The sequence below is a fragment of the Schistocerca nitens genome, chromosome 4 (assembly GCF_023898315.1).
Source record: "Schistocerca nitens isolate TAMUIC-IGC-003100 chromosome 4, iqSchNite1.1, whole genome shotgun sequence".
Classification (NCBI taxonomy): Eukaryota; Metazoa; Arthropoda; class Insecta; order Orthoptera; family Acrididae; genus Schistocerca; species Schistocerca nitens.
Genome location: NC_064617.1, coordinates 355221382 through 355240433, shown reverse-complemented (window position 1 = coordinate 355240433; position 19052 = coordinate 355221382). Strand labels below are relative to the sequence as shown.

General features: G+C 39.5%; 1 protein-coding gene across 1 annotated transcript in view; it reads right to left on the bottom strand.

Moving 5' to 3' along the window:
* Positions 1 to 285: 285 nt before the first annotated feature.
* Positions 286 to 19052, bottom strand: part of LOC126252308 (probable tubulin polyglutamylase TTLL9) — a 97511-nt gene continuing 78744 nt past the window's right edge. Inside the window, exons 8-9 of the mRNA XM_049953191.1 lie at positions 6067 to 6185; positions 286 to 406 (exon numbers count right to left, since the gene is read on the bottom strand). Of these exons, the coding sequence (XP_049809148.1) occupies positions 327 to 406; positions 6067 to 6185 (199 nt within the window). The 3' untranslated portion in view covers positions 286 to 326. The remainder of the gene's footprint in view (positions 407 to 6066; positions 6186 to 19052) is intronic.

Below are 19052 nucleotides of genomic sequence, written 5' to 3'. Positions count from 1 at the left end.
ATTGATTTAACTCTTCAGTGACTTTTTGATGATTGATTGTACTGTTTGTAGTGAAGCTCTACTAACTGTGTGTCATTTTTATTTTACACAGTTACCATCCTATTATCAAAATGTATAGGTGACTTAAATAATGAAAAAAAATCTCTTTTCCACTTTTAGCAAAATTTATTGCTTAACAAATTTGTGGGTAACAAATTTTATTGTTTCACAAATTCATGAATATATAGGCCTTCCAACACAGAGCAACTAATTAATTCTTGTGGCATAAGGCAACAATTTTAAAAAGACAGTAGAAATGACAACTTCAACCACATTCAGAAATTCATCTATTTAACTGCAGTGGACCTTGTCTTAGCTGCTTTTGACCATATCTCTAACAGCTGCTTCTGACGATTATTCTCACACCCTGCATATTGAAAAACATTAATATGAAATTATAATGAGAAAAATCACAAATGAAATGTTAAAATGTTAATAGATAGATGTGCAGTACTTTTATAATAATTTATAAATACATTTTATTAATGCTCTTTGTGTAGGTGCCATGGCACTAGTTGAATAAACTGTCAATAAACCACTTTTGTGACAATTAAAATATCTTTATTAACACATCATATTTCAGAATGTTACTGAATGTTGATTCATAAATGCACTGTTGCATTAGATCTTTGTTCCAACCTGCAAGCAAATAAGTAACTGAACAACATATGTTAGTAGATTGACTTTTCAGCTCATAAGTAGAACAATATGCAATTTCAGCTGCCTACACTTGACACTTGACACATCTCCAGTGTTCATAACATACATGAGTAGGAAGACATCATTTTAAAAGATAAGATATTTGTAAAAAAACTAATAATTTTTTTCCACTTTTAACAAAAATTGATTCTTCACATACACATGCCTATACAGTATGTTTCCAACCTTTAGTGTCAAAATTGTACATATGATAGAGGATCATAAACTGACTTGTTTGAGATAAAGGATTGATTGTCAGAAATAAATATTTAATTCTCTCTTTTTTTCTTTTCGAGGTAAAGAACCTATGTGCTAGAACAGCAATAACAAGTATTCAAAGTGACGAACGCTCAATGAATGCTTTACAATTGGAGTGCTACACTGGACAATCCATTTACAGAAATTAACCATGACCTCACAATTGTTTCGCCAAAGGCCTTGCCTCCGTGGTAACACTGGTTTCCGTCAGATCACCAAAGTTAAGCGCTGTCGGGGTGGGCTAGCACCACTTGGATGGGTGACCATTCAGTCTGCCAAGCACTGTTGGTAAGCGGGGTGTACTGAGCCCTTGTGAGACAAACTGAGTGGCTACTTGATTGATAAGTAGTGGCTCTGGTCTCGTAAACTGACATACGTCTGGGAAAGTGGTGTGCTGAACACATGCCCCTCCATATCTGCATCCAGTGACACCTGTAGGCTGAGGATGACACAGCAGCTGGTCAGTACCGTTTGGCCTTCCATGGTCTGTTTGGACAGAGAGTTCACAGCTGTTTGAGCCCATTGCTTGCACATAATGTTTATGACAATGGTGGAATTGTTCCCACACTGTATTCTTCCTAGTGTCAATTTCAGGAGAAAGTGGACAGCTGCTTATTAATGGATCTTCTACCAAACAATCCAAAACTATCTCCTAAAATTCTATTGTGTGTGCAGTTCTGAGTTGACAATCTTGGCTAGTTCTCTATTGTTTTCATGATTCAGTTTCTTGTAAATTTCTATCATCAGTGACATGTTTCCTCCATTTAAGATGAAACTTTCCTTCATGCATTTTTCTGGTTTCTGAGTGCAACATCCTAAGGCACCATACATTAAATCTGTGTCTTTACGTTCCTACAAAAAGTAGTGCTGCATTTGTGGCAACCAGTCTGCACTATAAAAAGTGGTAAGGTCTACCATGGGTGCATCACAGACAATACTGTTCAATGTTTTTCTTATAAAATATGGTGTCCTACTACTCATGGAGCAAGTGTCCACATACATGTATATAGATTTTATTGAGTCTTAGGACAAAGGTCTAATACAATAATGCATAGGCCTATAGGTCTAAAAATGTAATAATGCATTCTGAATCAAGTGTGTCAGTGAAGGTACTTCAATTTTACCAGATGTATGTTACAGAGAAAATACTCCAAGTGGTATGGAAAAATGTTAAAACATCAAGCACTAACAAGATGCACAAATTTAGTCAAAATATTTCTTTTGTTGTAATTTTCAATAATAAAATTCCTCAACAGAGTACTACTTTTTTTATACACAAGTATAACAGCTGCTTCTATAGTTGAAAAACTAATCATAAAACTCTTTGGTAAGTATGTTTCCTTAAATGGATTTCGCTCAAATTTTGATTAAAAATTGTTCAAAAAATTGAAATTTTGCTTGTTGACACGAAAAAACTTGTTTACCTGTTTCCTTGCATAAGCAGAAATCTGTTTATGTATGATTCTGTTCTTTCAACAACAAAAATTGTTGAGTCCTATTAAGGATATTCACTGTATTACCAGTTTGTAACTTACTACATATTTACTAAAAATCTGTTTGGTGCTAATTCGTTTTCTATAACATTTAAGATATTTGTGATGCATGATCCCATTCTGACATTCATTACTGTGTCGAATATATGCTCTTTAGTGCTTGTTCTCTCAACACTAACAAGACCAGGGCTCAGATTTCAGTTGTCCAATTATTCTCTCACACTTAAAAGGTGAGTAATATCTAGATAAGATTTAGTAGGGGAACTGTAAATGAGGAATGTAGTCATGCACAACTGGTTTACAGGGATTATTTAACTACAGTATTGTACAAGCAACATTATACCTGCATGTTAGAGAAGGAGACTGACCTGCTTACTTTTCATAATTTGACCCTTTAAAAATACCTGCTCCTGGGTAATAGCCAATATAGGCTTAGCATTTCTTTAAGTGGATGCATGGCATCAGCAGTTGTTGCACATCTTGCTGGTCTCAGTGAACAACAATTTTATTAAACATCTAATGCAGCAGTTATGATTTGCTTGTGACATCAGAGCATAATGCTTCTTACACATTGGTAGTATGTTATGTGACACTTTTTCAGTATGATCGTATACTCAACAACCGGATGAAGGAATAATAGTGGCTTTATTCTATGTTGTGTATAGTGTGTCTGATGTGAGTACAATCTAATAATAATATCATATGACTGTTGAGATAATGAGAAGTGCAGTATGATGGGATATCAGTTAATGATAGTATTTATACTCATTTTTCTATGCAAGTAATCTGCCTTGGCTTTGCATGGACAGCACAAAGTGTCTCTGGCTGGATAACATGTCTGGTATAATAGTAATATTGTTTATGGGCCACTGCTTACAGTTACACATAAAAGCCAGAGAACAACATTAGGTAACAGAACATCATTACTTTCATACAACTAAATGGTTTACACAATGCATACCAGGAAAAGCTCTCAGGAGGCATGAATGTTATTGTTAGCATTTGTAGTGACTTTCATGGTAATGACTGGAGGACATCATGATTTAGCTTATATGTCTACAACTAAGGTAAATATTCTGTGTTCTGTGCAAATCATGGGTGTATGGGTGTGAATGATTGGATACATCTTTTAATGATGTAGGAAAAGAGAGACTGCTAGTTATTGGGAAGAATACACATCAAGTTGCAGACAGGTGTGATTAAAAGACACTCACATGTAGCAAACGAACACATACAAACACACACACAAGACTGCAAATTCCAGCATCTCAGGCCGTGTGTGTGTGTGTGTGTGTGTGTGTGTGTGTGTGTGTGTGTGTGTGTCTTTACTGGCAAAGGCTGTGGCCAAAAGCTATATGTGAGTGTCTTTTAATCATGCCTGTCTGCGACTTGATGTGTCTTCTTTATGGTAAGTAGCAGTCTATCTTTTCCTACATTGTTGATATTCCTATCTAGCATATCATGTAATGGAGGCTGGCTAAGTGGACCATGTCTGGAGCCCACAAAAGAAATAAAATGAAAAAGAAAAGCCTGATGTAGATCTTTAACCCACAACAACATTGCTCTTGTCAAGCTCAGTATACACAGATTCATTGTAAGGACTCACTGCCACAATAATTTGTCAAAGACTCTTTGTGGTGCATTTTTTCACCCTGCCACTCAGAGGGATGTGTGTGCCTCTACGGTTGATTCAAGAAAAGCAGAAAGCTAGAAGCTAAATCATCCACTGCACTGCTGTAGAAAATTTCTCTATGTAAACTATCCAAAGCAACATTACTTGGGGAAGTAGTTTATTGAAAAACATTTTACTTTACACACAAAAAACTAAAATCCACAGATTCTGGATTCACATGTCTTTTGCTATGCATTTGTTGTTGGTCATATATATTACAATATTTTTACATTAAGTAACTCACTACTCATTGTTGAAAGTATTTTCAATGAAATATGAGTGCAAATTGCAATTGCCAGTCTGATGGAAACCAATATTGGAACTCCAAATTTGTTTTCTTTTTTCAAACTGCATCCCTCATCCATCTGTAGAAGCTTTCACAATCTTCTATCATTACGTGTACAAAAATTCTGAATCCTGCTCTATCTTCTATGTTTAAGTTGTCAAGAATATTGTACTCATATCTATTTCTTTCTTCAAGAAGCTTCTACTTTTTGGTTGGTGCACTTTAGGTTATACATTTTTGCAAATAAAATGTAGCTGAAAAGACTTTTTTTAACAGCCATTAAAGATCTGCATCTGTTTCTCATCACTGGAGATTTGTTTACCAGAAAAGTGTCCAAGCAAACAATATCTGAACACGTGAAGGCGCATTCTCACTGACCAAACCATGCTGAACACATTCTGCTTGTCGTTGGTACATCAAAGGAAATGGAGAACTTGCACTCAGTTTGAACAGGGCGGTGTTGCACTGTGCAGAGCTGTGCTTCCAAGGAGTTCTGCTGTTCACAGATAGAAGGGAATGGCATTGTTCTCACAGCAGTGCTGGACTTTTAATTCATCATAATTCTGTCAATTTGCATAAAATATTTATAAATTATATACACAAACCTTCCTCTGTAAGAATGGCAGCAGGGTGGTTATCAGTTCATATATGCATAGTCATAAGTATGTTTTTCTCTGTACCAGAAATACTGTTTTACAAACTGATATGTGACATTTCATCTTGCACAGCTTGTAGCTAAAGTTTGTAGCTGACCTTACACTGTCCAGTGGTCATTGTTGTGAAATCACACACACATATGCCTTTAGACTTAAAGCTTCTATTACATAAATTCATTTGTAAATGATCAGCAAGCAGAAATATTTAGAGCTGAATTAATTTAGTAGCCTCCAAACTGGCCATCTGCATGCTATTACAATACAGGGTGAACCAGAACTCAACAGACAAACTTTCTGTGGTGATAGTATGCACCAAATCAATTAGAGAAGTCTGATAAACATGGGCTCTAAAATGCATACCTTAAAAGCTATGAACACTTGTTTAGTAGAAAAGATGTTTTATGCAGCAATGAAGATGAAAAGGTGCTCACAGCTCTTAAGTTATGCACTTTACAGCCCATATTTACTGCACATTGTTTCTTGTTTTGGTCCATTATATCATCTCCCAAAATATGGAAAACAAAGAGCTTACATTAGGAAATATATATCTTGTAGCAGTGAAGACAAACAAGTGCTCATAGCTCTGAAGGTCTGTATTTTAGAGCCCATTTTTACTAGACTTTCTCTTGTCTTTGTCCATGCTATCACCTCTGAAAGTTTGTCAATCGAGTTCTGGTTCATCCTGTGTAGTCCACAGAATTTACAGTTACATAAACTGAATTGTAAATCTCAACATCTTCAATAGTTTGTAACCAAAATTCATTTCCTGATCTGTCAACTCAATTATAAAAGCACTAAATTTTCACATTGAATATGTGACTAAGTGCTGGCAATTTACATGACTTTCTTTTCTACAGCAGTGTAATAGCACTCCTGATTCACTGGTATCAAATCCACAAACTGGTATGGAGTGAGTTAAAAGATGTAATCATGCACAGAAACAGTATTTTAAATTCAAATTACCCAGGTAAAGGTTTAAATATCTTGTGTCAACTTGTCTACCACCTGGAACTGGAGCCCAAAGTGGCTCTCCATTACATAACAAGTCAAAGCCACCAACTCTTCGTTCTTTTCCTGTTAATCTGAAACAGTTCAGTAAGACAGACAGGTATAGTAGTGTACTGAATTTATTACAGATTGGCCTCATAATTATTGTCATTTATATGATGATAAACATGGGAGTTCATGAAAATCTTGCAAATTACACAAGTGAACCAAATAGGTGAACTTATTCCTTCAAAAGTTAACAATTTTAAATGATGAAAAAAACATATTTAACTTTTTACTTACTTTCATATCAAGTATTTTACTTTTTATGACTCATTTACAATCGTTCATAATGTATTTGTGACTTTTATTCATCTAAGTATGGCATCCTATCATATGTCAAAGTATTAAGTATCAACTCAAAATTGGAGCTTTTTGTATCTTTCTCCTTCCATTTGGAAAAGATACTATTCTTGAACTACCTTTAGTTTTCCATGTTTGAAAATGAAACTGAGAAATATGAATCAAGAATTATATTACAGCATTTTACAGACTATAAGATGCACTTTTTCTTTGAAAAATTGCCACCAAAATTCAGGTGCATCTTATACTCAAAATTAATACGAAAATGTCCAGTGTTTAATTTAAAATTCCTGCCAGTCTAAAAAATGGCCATGTATTCAATGCCATGGGAAACCTATCTCTATCTGGCAACATTGGATTCAACTGGCAGCAGCAGTGCACTGATGCGATGAAGATGAGTTGCAAGGATTCACAAACTTGCTAAAACCATCTCCCTCCTGCCCTACCATCACAAACCCAGAACACTGTCTAGCCTACATCATTGCAGTCTGTGGTACCAGTGAACATGAATTTTAAGTGATTTGTGTTACTGGTAACAGAACAATATTTTTGTTAGTAGCTAATTTTTTAATGGAAAAAAATAAAAGGTATTTATATGATGCAGGCTATAAATTGAAAGTAATAGCATATGCAGAAAATCATGGGAACAATACAGCTGAGTAGCATTTTCACCCTCCACCAACAGAAAAGACCACTTGCAATTGGCAGGCTAGTAAAGAAGAACTGAAAAAAAGAAAATGAGGAAGACTAAATGTGCAAATAGAGGACTGAATGCAAAATGGCCAAAAATAGAAGATGGCATATTGAAATGCTTTCAAGGACACTGTCCAAGTGGCATTGTAATTCATATAAAATGATTTTAATACAAGGTGTTTGAAAAAGAACTTCCTAGTATTAAGTATAAATTTAATGGGGAAATTAATGAAAAAGAGAAAAAGAGAATTCCTTCAAGTTTTGTCAATGTTAGTAGACATCAACGTTGGATACATTTGTTACCCTGCACATGTCGAGATGATATTCCACTTCTTGCCATGTAGTCACCAACATATCAGGTGTAACTGCCATGATGGTTCTTTCCCATGTCTCTGATCTTTTCTCTTTACACAACTTTTTTATGTGGCCCCAAAAGAAAATGTCCAGTGGGGTTAAGTCTGGGCTTTGTGGTGGCCAAGGTATTGGGCCAGCCCTGCCTATCCACCTTCCTGGAAAGTGAAGGCACTCCAAATTGTAGACTATGTTTGGACAATGACTTTTTCGGGCTCCAGACACACGAAACACGGATCTGTTCAACAAAATCTTCAGAAGGTCTTGGTCTACCTGATTACTGGTTACCTTGAATGTCTTTAGCCAATGATGGATGGTTTTTGTTGTAGGTGGTTCACCACCATACTGACTCAGTTTTCACAAGCCATACAACACACTGCACTTTCTGTTGCAGAGTACACATTGTTGCTGAGTTGCTCTGCACTGCACTGCACACATGCCTGGACTGAACTCAGGGAACAGAGGAAAAAAGAACAGTACTGGTGCTGTCTCAAGGTCAAGTAGACCTGTCAACTGCAGGGGAGCCAAACTTGGAGAGTTGATGAATCAAACACCACAAACTAGAATAGTTTACGTCACTTTTTAAAGATTCTAGAACACATTAAAACTACGTAGTTCTTTTTCAAACACCCTGTATATGCTCATAAACTGGTGCTACAATGTAACTTGACAGACCTTAAGTGTGGAGTTGGTTTGTGCTACAGGTTTATAAAGCATCATGAACTTAGTGTGCAAACCAAAAACAAAATATCTCAGAAAATGCCACAAGAGTACAAAGCAAAAATATTATCTTTCCATCACTTTATTATTCAAAATTGAAAGAAAAACAGTGTGGAATTAAGTCAAATAGTGAAAATGGACAAAACTCCTCTGACATTTGATGTGCTGAGTAACAGAACTGTTGCCATGAAAGGTGCCAAAATTGTAACTACAAAAGCAAGTTGACATGAAAAAATACACTACACTGTTGTCCTTCCATGTTGTGCTGATGTTACTAAACTTAATGCAATGATCATTTTCATATGTAAACAAATGCCAAAACCTTCTGAAATAGCCAGGTGTTCATGTACATGACAAGGGTTGGATGGATGAGGCTGGTATGAAATTATGGATTAACAGAGTATGGGAGAGAAGGAAAGGTACTTTATTGAAGAAGAATTCTCTTCTTTTGCTAGATCAGTTTAGTAGTCATTTAAAAAGTTCTATGAAACAGAAACTGATATAGAGAAATACAGAGCTCGATGTTATTACGGGATGGCTTACTTCACAATTGCAACCATTTGATGTCTCAATAAATAAACAAATAAACCTTTTAAAGTGTATATGAGAGAGGAATGGAACAAATGAATGAGGCACAACATGAATTCAAGCTAAAGGGAGTTTTAAAATGACTTACAATCAAACAAGTATTTCAGTGGATAAAACAGTCATGGTCTAGAGTGAGAAAAGACATTACTGTTGAATCTTTCAAGAAGTGTGGTATAAGTAACACACTCAATGGCAGTGAAGATCAACTTATATAGGAAGAAGATAACTCTGGTATCCTGGTCCGACAATTTGGACAGCCTGCCAGAAGGCACAGACATAGATGACAGTGGACAGTGCTTGGTGGTGCTCCTGTAAGCTGCAAGTGCTGCTGTCACAACCACAGTGCTGTGCATGGGTCACCCCGCCACACCAGCCTATTGGCACTTACGGGGGCTCTATAAAGCCAGCAACACAGGGGCTTAGAAGTGAGTCATGTTCTGAGTGTGCTCTAGTATTGCATGCTGTACTCATCGTTGTTCAGTTTCTGATCTTGCTACATATAGTCTCTCACTTTGGTTCACTCTTTGGACTTAGCATTCTGTTGTATCCACCCACAGCTGTTGCCGTCATCTTCATTGTTCTCCATAGCTGTTGTCTTTCTGTGGTTCTGGCTAACTCACTACTTTTGCCCTTGGCTGGTCAGCCTGTGTTCCCTGGTCATGTTAGGCTTCAGTTATTAGAATTGGCTATGAGGTAGAAAGGCTAACAGTGCATTATGGATGCGAAACTTGTACAGTTCATGGAACAGCAACAGCAACAGCTGTTCCTGCAGCAGCAATTGCTACAGCACTTCCACCAGCAGTTCCAGTAGCAAACAGATCTTTTGCATCAGGAAATGCAGCTGCTGTCAGGCTGGTTACAGGTACAAGTTTCACAACCCATCTCAGCTGTGGTCACCCTCCAGGCGGAGTCCTGCCCACCCGCATTTCTGCCGTTTAACAATACCAAGGAGTATCGGGACACATGTTTGCAGCAGCTAAACAGCATTTTTTCACTTTTTAGGTTTCCGATGATGCTCTCCAGCAGTCACTCATCCTTTCTTGTGCCTTACTGGAGACATTTTTCTTACTTAAGAAGTTGGTTCCCCTCGCAAACCCGGTTGCATTCACTTTCAAGATAATGTGTTCATTGGTGTCATCCTATTATTCACAATTGTTTCACATGTTGCATCGCACCTCAAAGCCATCAGTACCACAAGCAAGTGGGCCAGTCTTATTGCTCATGGGTGATGGATTTGCAAGTACTGAATCATATTTCTGATTGTATTTTTTTCCAGCCCATCTTGCAAAACCTCATATGCCAATTCCCTGATCCACGACATAGTGGTCAAATTGGTTCCTGATCCAGAAGCTTGAACTGCAGCCCTCAAGCTTGACAGTCGTACCTTGGATGACATACTGAAAATCGCACTTTCTTTCGAGATCATGCAGGCCCCAAATCAATGTCATATGGACTTCCCCCAGATGGCTGTGATTCAACCACCACTGTGGGAACAAAATTCTCACAAGCCTTCTTCCTGAAGGGGTCATTGTGATTCATCATTTTCAGATGTGTCAATGGCCCTGAGCGGCCAGTCGAGCCTGCAAGCAGAGGGGTCTGCCTTCTTGTCCTGAGTATTTTTTGATGCACCAACAGGCAGACTACCCTGATCAAAAGAGGCACTGCGCCCATGATGCAAGGATGGACATCTCTGAACTGCATGCCGCCAGATATCAGGTCAGTTTAATCCCACTCCTAACTTGAGTCATGGCACAGCACATGGAACTCAGGCCATTGTTCCCCAGGAAAATCCTTGTGCCCCCCCCCCCCCCCTCCCCAGTTGTTTACTGATCTCACAACTGCTAACTATCATGTTGACATGGGAGCTACGGTTTCCCTGGTTAATCTTTCAATATACACTCATCTGGGTTACTTGGCATTGACCCCACCCTACTATTTGTTGATTGCATATGGTGACAGCTTTATTACCCACAGAGGTCAGTTCCCCACTACGCCTACATACAAGATGGTTACATGACCACTAATGCTGTATATTGCCGATAGTCATTCAGTTGGCAACATTTTCAGCCTGGATGCTTTTTCACTGTTTGGGTTCTCCATCACCAATGAAGGGAGAACCCAATGAAGTTCTGGTCATCTTGGACACAGTTCCCTTCCAAGAACTTGGTTGCCATTGCACCTCTTTTGTGTCTCTGTTTGAGTCTGGCCTGAAGTGTATCATGAGTTCTGAGGCACATATTTCTTGCTGTCCAGATGCAGTGCCCCATTTCTGTCAAGCACATCCCCTTCCAGTTTCCTTCAGATGGCTGTTATGCTCGAACTCAATTGCCTTCATGATGCTGGGCTCATTGAACTCGTCAAAACTAGTGCTTGGGCTACACCTCTGGTCATGGTCCAGAAACCAAATGAATCATTCCAGCTTTTTGGAGATTTTAAGTCAATAATCAGTGCCCAAATTCTGGTGGAAACCTACCCCATATGACATCAAGAGGGCCTTGTCAAGCTTGTAGGAGGTGAATGTTTTTCTAAAATAGACCTTGCTGATGTTTCCTTACAGATTTCACTAGATGAGGAATTGCAACACAATGTCACCAATAAGCCTTTTGGCTTATAAAAATACAAGTGATTGCCTTCTGGGGTATCTTTTGCTCCAGCCATCTTCCAGAGATATCTGTAACAGTTAAGCATGTCCATCCCAGCTTGTACCAATAATTATCTAGATGATGTAATTGTTACGGGTACTATCCACCAAGAGCAACTGCGTAACCTACACAACCTCTTTACTAAGTCGCATGATGCGGGCCTCAAGTGCCATCTGCACAGTTTTTTCAGGAACAAGTAGACTACCATTGCCGCTTGCTCACCAAAGATGGTATTCAGCCCACTGACTGCCATGTTTCTGCTACTGACTCTCTTCCACATCCCCAAATACCGCAGGAGTTGCAGGCTTTTTTTGGGAAAAGTGAATTATTATTCTAAGTTCTTTCCACCAGTTGGGGAAGAAAGGCATTCTGTTTCAGTGGTATGAAGCCTGTGAGCAGGCCTTCACACAGCTAAAGTACATTTTACGTTCTGTGCTCTGTCTTATCACCTTTTCCCCATCACATCCCCTTGTTTTGCCTGTGGGCACTTCTTCCTAAGGCATTGGTCCTATGATGGTATGGAGCAACTCATCACCAAATGTATCAAAAACACTGACATCTGCCCAATGCAATGTCTTCCAGATCAAGTAGGAAGCATTGGCAATCACCTTTGCCATGAAGAAATTCCATGTGTACCTGTTTGGGACTTGGTTTACCCTTGTTGCAAACCACAAACCTTTAGTAGCACTCTTTGGGCCACACTATTTGCTTTTACAGTGGACAGCCAGAAGGCTCTGACATTGGGATCTTTTCCTTAGCTCCTACAATTATACCATCAAATACAAGCCAACTGTACAACATGCAAATGTTGATTCCTTCTCATGTTGGCCCTCAGGACCAGACCTTTCAACCAACTGGAGTTCTCCTGTTTTCACATTGATGTGGAACAACAACATACCTCAGATGGGTTTCCCACTACTGCTACTCACATTGTGGCAGACACGCACCACAATTCTCTCTTGCAGTGTGTCGTACACTATGTGGGTGGCCAACTTAGTTTTCAAAGTCTGCTGCTGGGCTCGGCTCTCTCATTGTTTGTCCATCATCTCCAATGTGCTCCTGCTGGATGCAGAAGCAGGTACTCACCATGTTGTCATCCATCATGACTACCTTATGCTCTCATGTCTTGGGACTCCTCCATTGTGAGCACTGGGGTATGTCACAGATGAAAGCTCTTACCAGGTGACATGTCTATTGGCCAGGACTGAACAAGGCTGTGGAGGCATGGTGCACTGTTGCTTTGCTTGTGCTCAGCATCAGGATGCTCCATCTCAGTCTTTCAAACACTGGCCTTCTTCCATCACCCTTGTGATTGCAGTCATCTAGATTTTGCTGGCCCCTTCCTCAGCTGAATGTGGCTTATTGTCGTGGATGCTTATTCAAACTACCGCTATGTGGTCAGCATGGTGTCCGCCACCACAGCTGGCACACTCAATGTTCTTCTGCAGATTTTTGCCACTGAAGGGCTTCCCTACAACATCGTAACTGACAAGGGGCCACAATTCACAGCTATGGCCTTCGCTCAGTTTTGCACTGCTAATGGCAGCACCTGTGTAGCCCTCCATTTCACCCCTCCTCCAATGGCTAAGTGGAGCGGATGGTACACATATTTAAGCCACAAATGTTGAAGGCTGTGGTTGCATCTACCATGACAGTTGCACTCACAACGTCCCTGAGCACCTACAGGTCCACCCCTGACTATGACTATAGCCCTCAGAGCTCCTCCATGGCTGAGTGCCATGTACTCTCGTCCATCTCTTGGCACTCCTACCCAAGAAACCTCAGACCCAATATTCTGGGTGATATCCTCCTGATTTGGCTGTTTGGGCATGTTCCTATGGGGCAAAGTCCTCATGGATGCCAGCTATTATAGTAGTCTATCATGGGTGGCACCTTAGAATGATTGACATCACACGAGGTTTGGAGCATCAGCACATGAACCAACTCTGTCCCTGCCTCCAGCCTATCCCTCCAGCAACAGATTGATCTGAGTTGCTCCCTCATGAGTACTATTTCTCTCCAGGATACCAGTGGCAGCTCCCATGGGCAAGGGTATGGAGACTTCACCACAGCCTCCGTCTGCTTTGTGGTCATCCCCCACACTGCAGTTTCCCAGTGCAGTGCCTTAAGTCCCATGTTCCTTCTCCCAGCTGGTGGCCTCCAGTGATGGGACACCACTGGATCACCACCTAGAACACAGCCAGGTTGCTTCACTCCCTGTATGCCCATTTTGGGAGGGGAGGGATCTGCTATCCCAGTCTGACAATTTGGACAGCCTGCCAGAAGGCATGGACATAGATGACAGCTGCTAGGCGGCACTCCCATAATCTGCGAGTGCTGCTGTCACTGCCACAGTGCTGAGCACAGGCCATGACTGCCGTGCCGGCCTATCGGCACTTATGGGGGCCCTATAAAGCCAGCAGTGCAGGGGCTCAAAAGTCAGTCGTATTCCGACTGTACTCTTGTATTGTACATTGTACCCATCATTGTTTGGTTCCTGATCTTGCTACATCTAGGCTCTTGATTTGGTTCACTCTGCAGACATGCCATTCTGCTGTATCCATCCATAGCTGTTGTTGGCATCTTGGCATATTCATTGTTGTCCATGGCTGTTGTCTTTCTGTGGTTCTGGGCAGTTCACCGCCATCACCCTTGGCTGGTCTGCCTGCATCTGCTGGTAATGTTGGAATCCAGTTACTAGAACAATGATGACACAGAAGCAGAAGAACAACAAAGTTCAGATGATGATTTTTAGGGATTTTAAAGGTCAGTTTGGTTTTATAAACTAAGATTTTTCTTTTAGTCTGGCTTTGTAGCGTAATAATAAAAATGATAAAAATGTTATTTTTTTAAATTGCTTAAAAATAGCATCTTATAATCTGTAAAATATAGTAAAGTAGATAAAATAATATGTTACTGACAACAACCAAATCTGAAAGAAATGGAGCACTAACATGAAAACTGAGCTTTCAGAACTAATGATTACTGTTCTGATATTAAGGCAACAGAAAATTGGAATAAGTTTAGAAAAACTGAACCAAGTTTTGAATCCTTGAGATTCTCTGCTTTTCCTCATATAATTTCCTTATTATGCTAGACTGTATATATTTATAATGTAAATGGACACACAAAATCTACTCATCAAGCGACAGCAGGGGAACACACACACAAAATGATTTAACTTTTACAAGCTTTCAAAGCCAGTGGCTCTTTCTTCTGGTGTAAGAGTTGAAGGGGAGGGAAGAGGGGTGAAGGAAAAGGCTTGGAGAGGTTTAGGGAAAGGGGTACAGTTTAGAAAAGTCACCCAGAACCCCAGATCAGGAGAGACTTATTGGACAGAAGGAGAAGGAAAGACTGATTGTTGGAGACAGCACCAGACAGCATTTGGAGCTCTGAGAGCTTAAAGGTGGTAGACAGGATAATATACAAGACAAAGATCACTACATGAAACATTGTTCAAGGTGTGGAAAGCTAAAAGCATTGTATGTAACAGAGGTGGGAAAGGGGATGGCGAAATATAGACAAGTCAGAAAATGAGAGATGTGGAAAACTAAAATGGAGTGAAGAAAGGAGCAGTTACTGTGATGAAATTCTGAGACTGAAGGAATTAACATAAATTAAGGCCAGGTGGGTGGCAAGAACCAAGAATATGATGTAGTGCTAGTTCTGAACTGCGGAGTTCTGCGAAACTGGTGTCTGGGGGAAGAATCCAGATGGTGTGTATGGTGACACAGGCACTGAGGACATGACTGTCATGTTGTGCAGTGTGCTTTGCAACAGGATATTGTGTGTTGCCTGTATACATCCTCTGCATATGCCCATTCATCCTGATTGATAACTGGGTTATACTATGCCAATGTAAAAGGCTGAACAATGTTCACATGACAGCTGGTATATGATGTGTCATTTCACAGGTCGCTCTCCCTTTGATAGGATATTTTTTGCCAGTTACAGGGCTGTAATAGGTGGTGGTAGGAGGGCGCATAGAGTAAGTCTTGCACTGGAGACATCACAGGGGTTGGTGCCATAGGGTAGGGAGATGGGTGCAGAAGGAGCATAGGGTCTGACAAGGATATTGAGGAGATTGGAAGGGTGACAAAAAGCTATTCTAGGTGTGGTGGGTAAAATCTCAGACAGAGTGGCTCTCATTTCAGGACATGATTTTAGGAAGTAGCTGATTGATACATTGAAGAGCAGGCTAATACTATTGGGTAGCAAGTGGTGTACTCTGAAGTTGTTATATGGAGGGATCAGCAGTGCCAGGATTGGATCTGCTGGCCCAGCAAATCTGCTTTTGAACTAGGCTGTTGGGATAATATGTCCAGTGAAGATTGAAATGAGAATGGTGGTGTCTTGCTAGAAAGAGTCTGCATCTGAACAAATACGTTTGCCTTGATTGCCGAGGCTATATGGCAAGAAACATTTGACATGTAAAGAATGGGATCTGCCAAAATGTAAATACTGTTATTTCTAAGTGGGTTTTATTTGAACAGAAGTATGTAGCTGGCCTTTGGTGAGGATGATATGAACGTAAAGGAAAGTGGCTTGGGATTCAGAATAGGGCATGTGAATTTTAATTAGGTGAAGGTAGTTAGAGATTCCAGGAATTTTAACAGGTCAGCCTCACGTTGAGTCCATACAGCAAAGATGTCATCGATGTACCTAAACGAAACCAGGGGCTGAAGACTTTTAGATCCCAGGAAACCCTCCTCCAAGCAACCCATGAAAAGGTTGGCTTAGGATGGAGCCATTCTGGTTCCCTGATTTGTTTGTATGGCTGACCCTCAAATGTGAAGTAATTGTTGGTAAGTATAAAGTTGATTAAGATGAGCAAGAAAGATGTCATAGGCTTGGAATCAGGTGGGCATTGACTGAGGAAATGTTCAGCAGCAGCTGACAGACCATGTGCATGGATGATGTTGGTATAGAGGGAGATGGCGTCAGTGGTGACAAACAAGGTGTGTCATGGGAGTGGGATGGGCACAGATTTCAGATTATCTAGGATATGGTTGGTATCTTTAATATAGGAGGGAAGTCTTTGTACTATAGGTTGCAGGTGTTGATCAACTAAAGCAGATGTACATTCGGTGAGTGCTTTGAAGCCAGCAACTATAGGATGACCAGGATGATTGGGTTTGTGGATCTTAGGAAGAAGGTATAAGGTGGGTGTGCATGGTTTGGATGGGGTAAGAAGTTCTATGGACTGAGATGTGAGTTCTTGTGGGGGGCCTGAGGTTTATATATAAAAATCTACTTCTGTATAGCTACAGCAGCATCCACTGGTGAAGTGCATTGTAAAAGGTTCTTGCTACTGTACTGCTAATTTTAGTTTGTTCTTATTCCATTAGTGTATGGTGTATAGGAAGAATTATTGCTTAAATGCCTTTGTGTGCATTGTAATTAGCCCACGATAGTCCCTTACAGGACTAAACCACAGTTTTTGTAATACACATACAAATTCGTTACTTAATAGCGATTCTTGCTACTACATTTTGATGTTTTGTGCCATCCACAGTTTTACATTCATGAATATTTAATGCAAGCTGCCTGCCTTTGCATCACTTTGAAATCTTATCAAGATATGACTGTATATTTATGCAGATGTTTCAGATAGTTAAACGAATAATTATAATCTTTTTAAGAAAGCACATTGTGGTTTCTGAAGTGGGAGGATTGACTGTACCACAGTTAAAAAAAGTGGAACTTGATGCCCTTAACAAGGATGACTGTGTCACAGGTACATTCTTAGATCTGTCCATGGTCTTTAACACTGTTGACCATAAAATACTATTAAAAAGACTAGAGATATTAGATGTAAGAGGAATAGCAAATGATTTGTTCCAGTCTTTCTAGAAAAGTAGAGTGCAAAAGGTAGAGATAGTTCTTGTGTCTGCTGATGATAAATTTTTAGTGTAACAATCGTTAGACAAGAAACATGTAAACATAGATATGTCTCAGGGTAGCGTACTGAGCCCGCTTCTGTTCTTAATATGTATCAATGACTTTGCCGACAGTTTAAGACATGGAGGAAAATTCTCTTTGCTGACAAAAGTGACAGTATAGTCACTGATAAAACAACAGGACTAATTGAGAAGATAAAGTAGACCCTCAAGGATGTCTATTAGTGACCAATATGTAATAAATTAACAATGAACATAAAGAAAACAAACAACATGTACTTCAGCACAAAAATGGAAAGCAGCTCAGTCTCAATGAACATAGATGATAAGCCTGTACATTGAATAGCAAACACAAAGTTTTTGGAGATAAACTTTAATTGTCAGTTAACATGAAATGAACACAAAAGCATACTGGCAAGAATAATATATCACCAGCATGTTATGCTTGAAGGATTACAGCAGAATCTATAAAAGACAATGTCTCATGGTGCATAGTATTCCTACATGCACTCAATTCTTAGGTATGGGATTCTTTTCAAATGATCAAAGGTGCACACAATTTTAAAACTTCATAAAAGGGTCAAAATAACTATAACCAAAAGAAATGGCCAGGCTCATTCTAAAGGACTATTTAAAAAACTGGATATTATTACTGCATTCAGTGAATACATCTATCACCTGTTGTCCTATCAGGGAAAAATTAGTAAGTATTTCATTAATGTTCTATACATAATCATAGAAGAAGGGCCAATTTTGACTTGCATTTACCTAGGAAAACATACAAAAAAACCTGAAACAGTATCTTCTACCAGAAAAGAAAATTATATAACAAATTGCCCAAGGAGTTGAAAAAGAAAATTAAAATACATGCACACCACCCAACAAAAAAGTAAAGCACCCATAAGGGGAGGAAGAAACAAAATTAAACTTTACAGATTGAGAGAGTATGTGATGTTATTTCAGTGATTACAAAATTGAGTCAAATTTACATAGAACTTGGCACTATGAGCCCACTTAGCAGCATGAGAGGCAAGCATTGATTCAGTTGGGAAAGGTATCATAAACCCATTGTATCCTCTTCTGAGGCAAGTTTGCCATACAACTGTTGTAATATTGATACTGACCTTAAGATGGAGGTGATATTCAACATGGTTCCACGCACACTCAGGGCATCTTGCTGGCCATGGCAGTAACTCAGCATTATGCAGCTAGGTCATAGAGGCACATGCCATGAAGTGACAAGCATTGTCCTGTAGAAAAATGGCTCCATCATAGTATCATTATGACATACTGTTGTACCATCAGAGATCTCTCAGCCACTGCCAGTCCTGATACGAGACCATACCTAATGGCTTCCCACACAATGATGGCAGGAATAACACCACTGTGCCTCTCCAAAACATTGGAAGTCCACTATTGTGAATAATGAAACAGTATGGTTTCACTCTCTGTGGTTCTTGTAAAGCCAACCAGTACCATTAAAGAATATCAGAAAGCTCTTCACTAGTTTTTTATTGGACACAATTTCTTCAGGACTTGGTGACCTGAATATTCTGTGTATTTTGAGCTCCACCAACTTGTATTGGAAGATTTGTTGTGGTGCAATTCCGTCACCCTCACCACACTACCTTCACATAGAGCTTCTATTTTTGTACCCATCACATGTTGGTTTTTCTTAAAATTCCAATGGCCTGTCATTATCTCT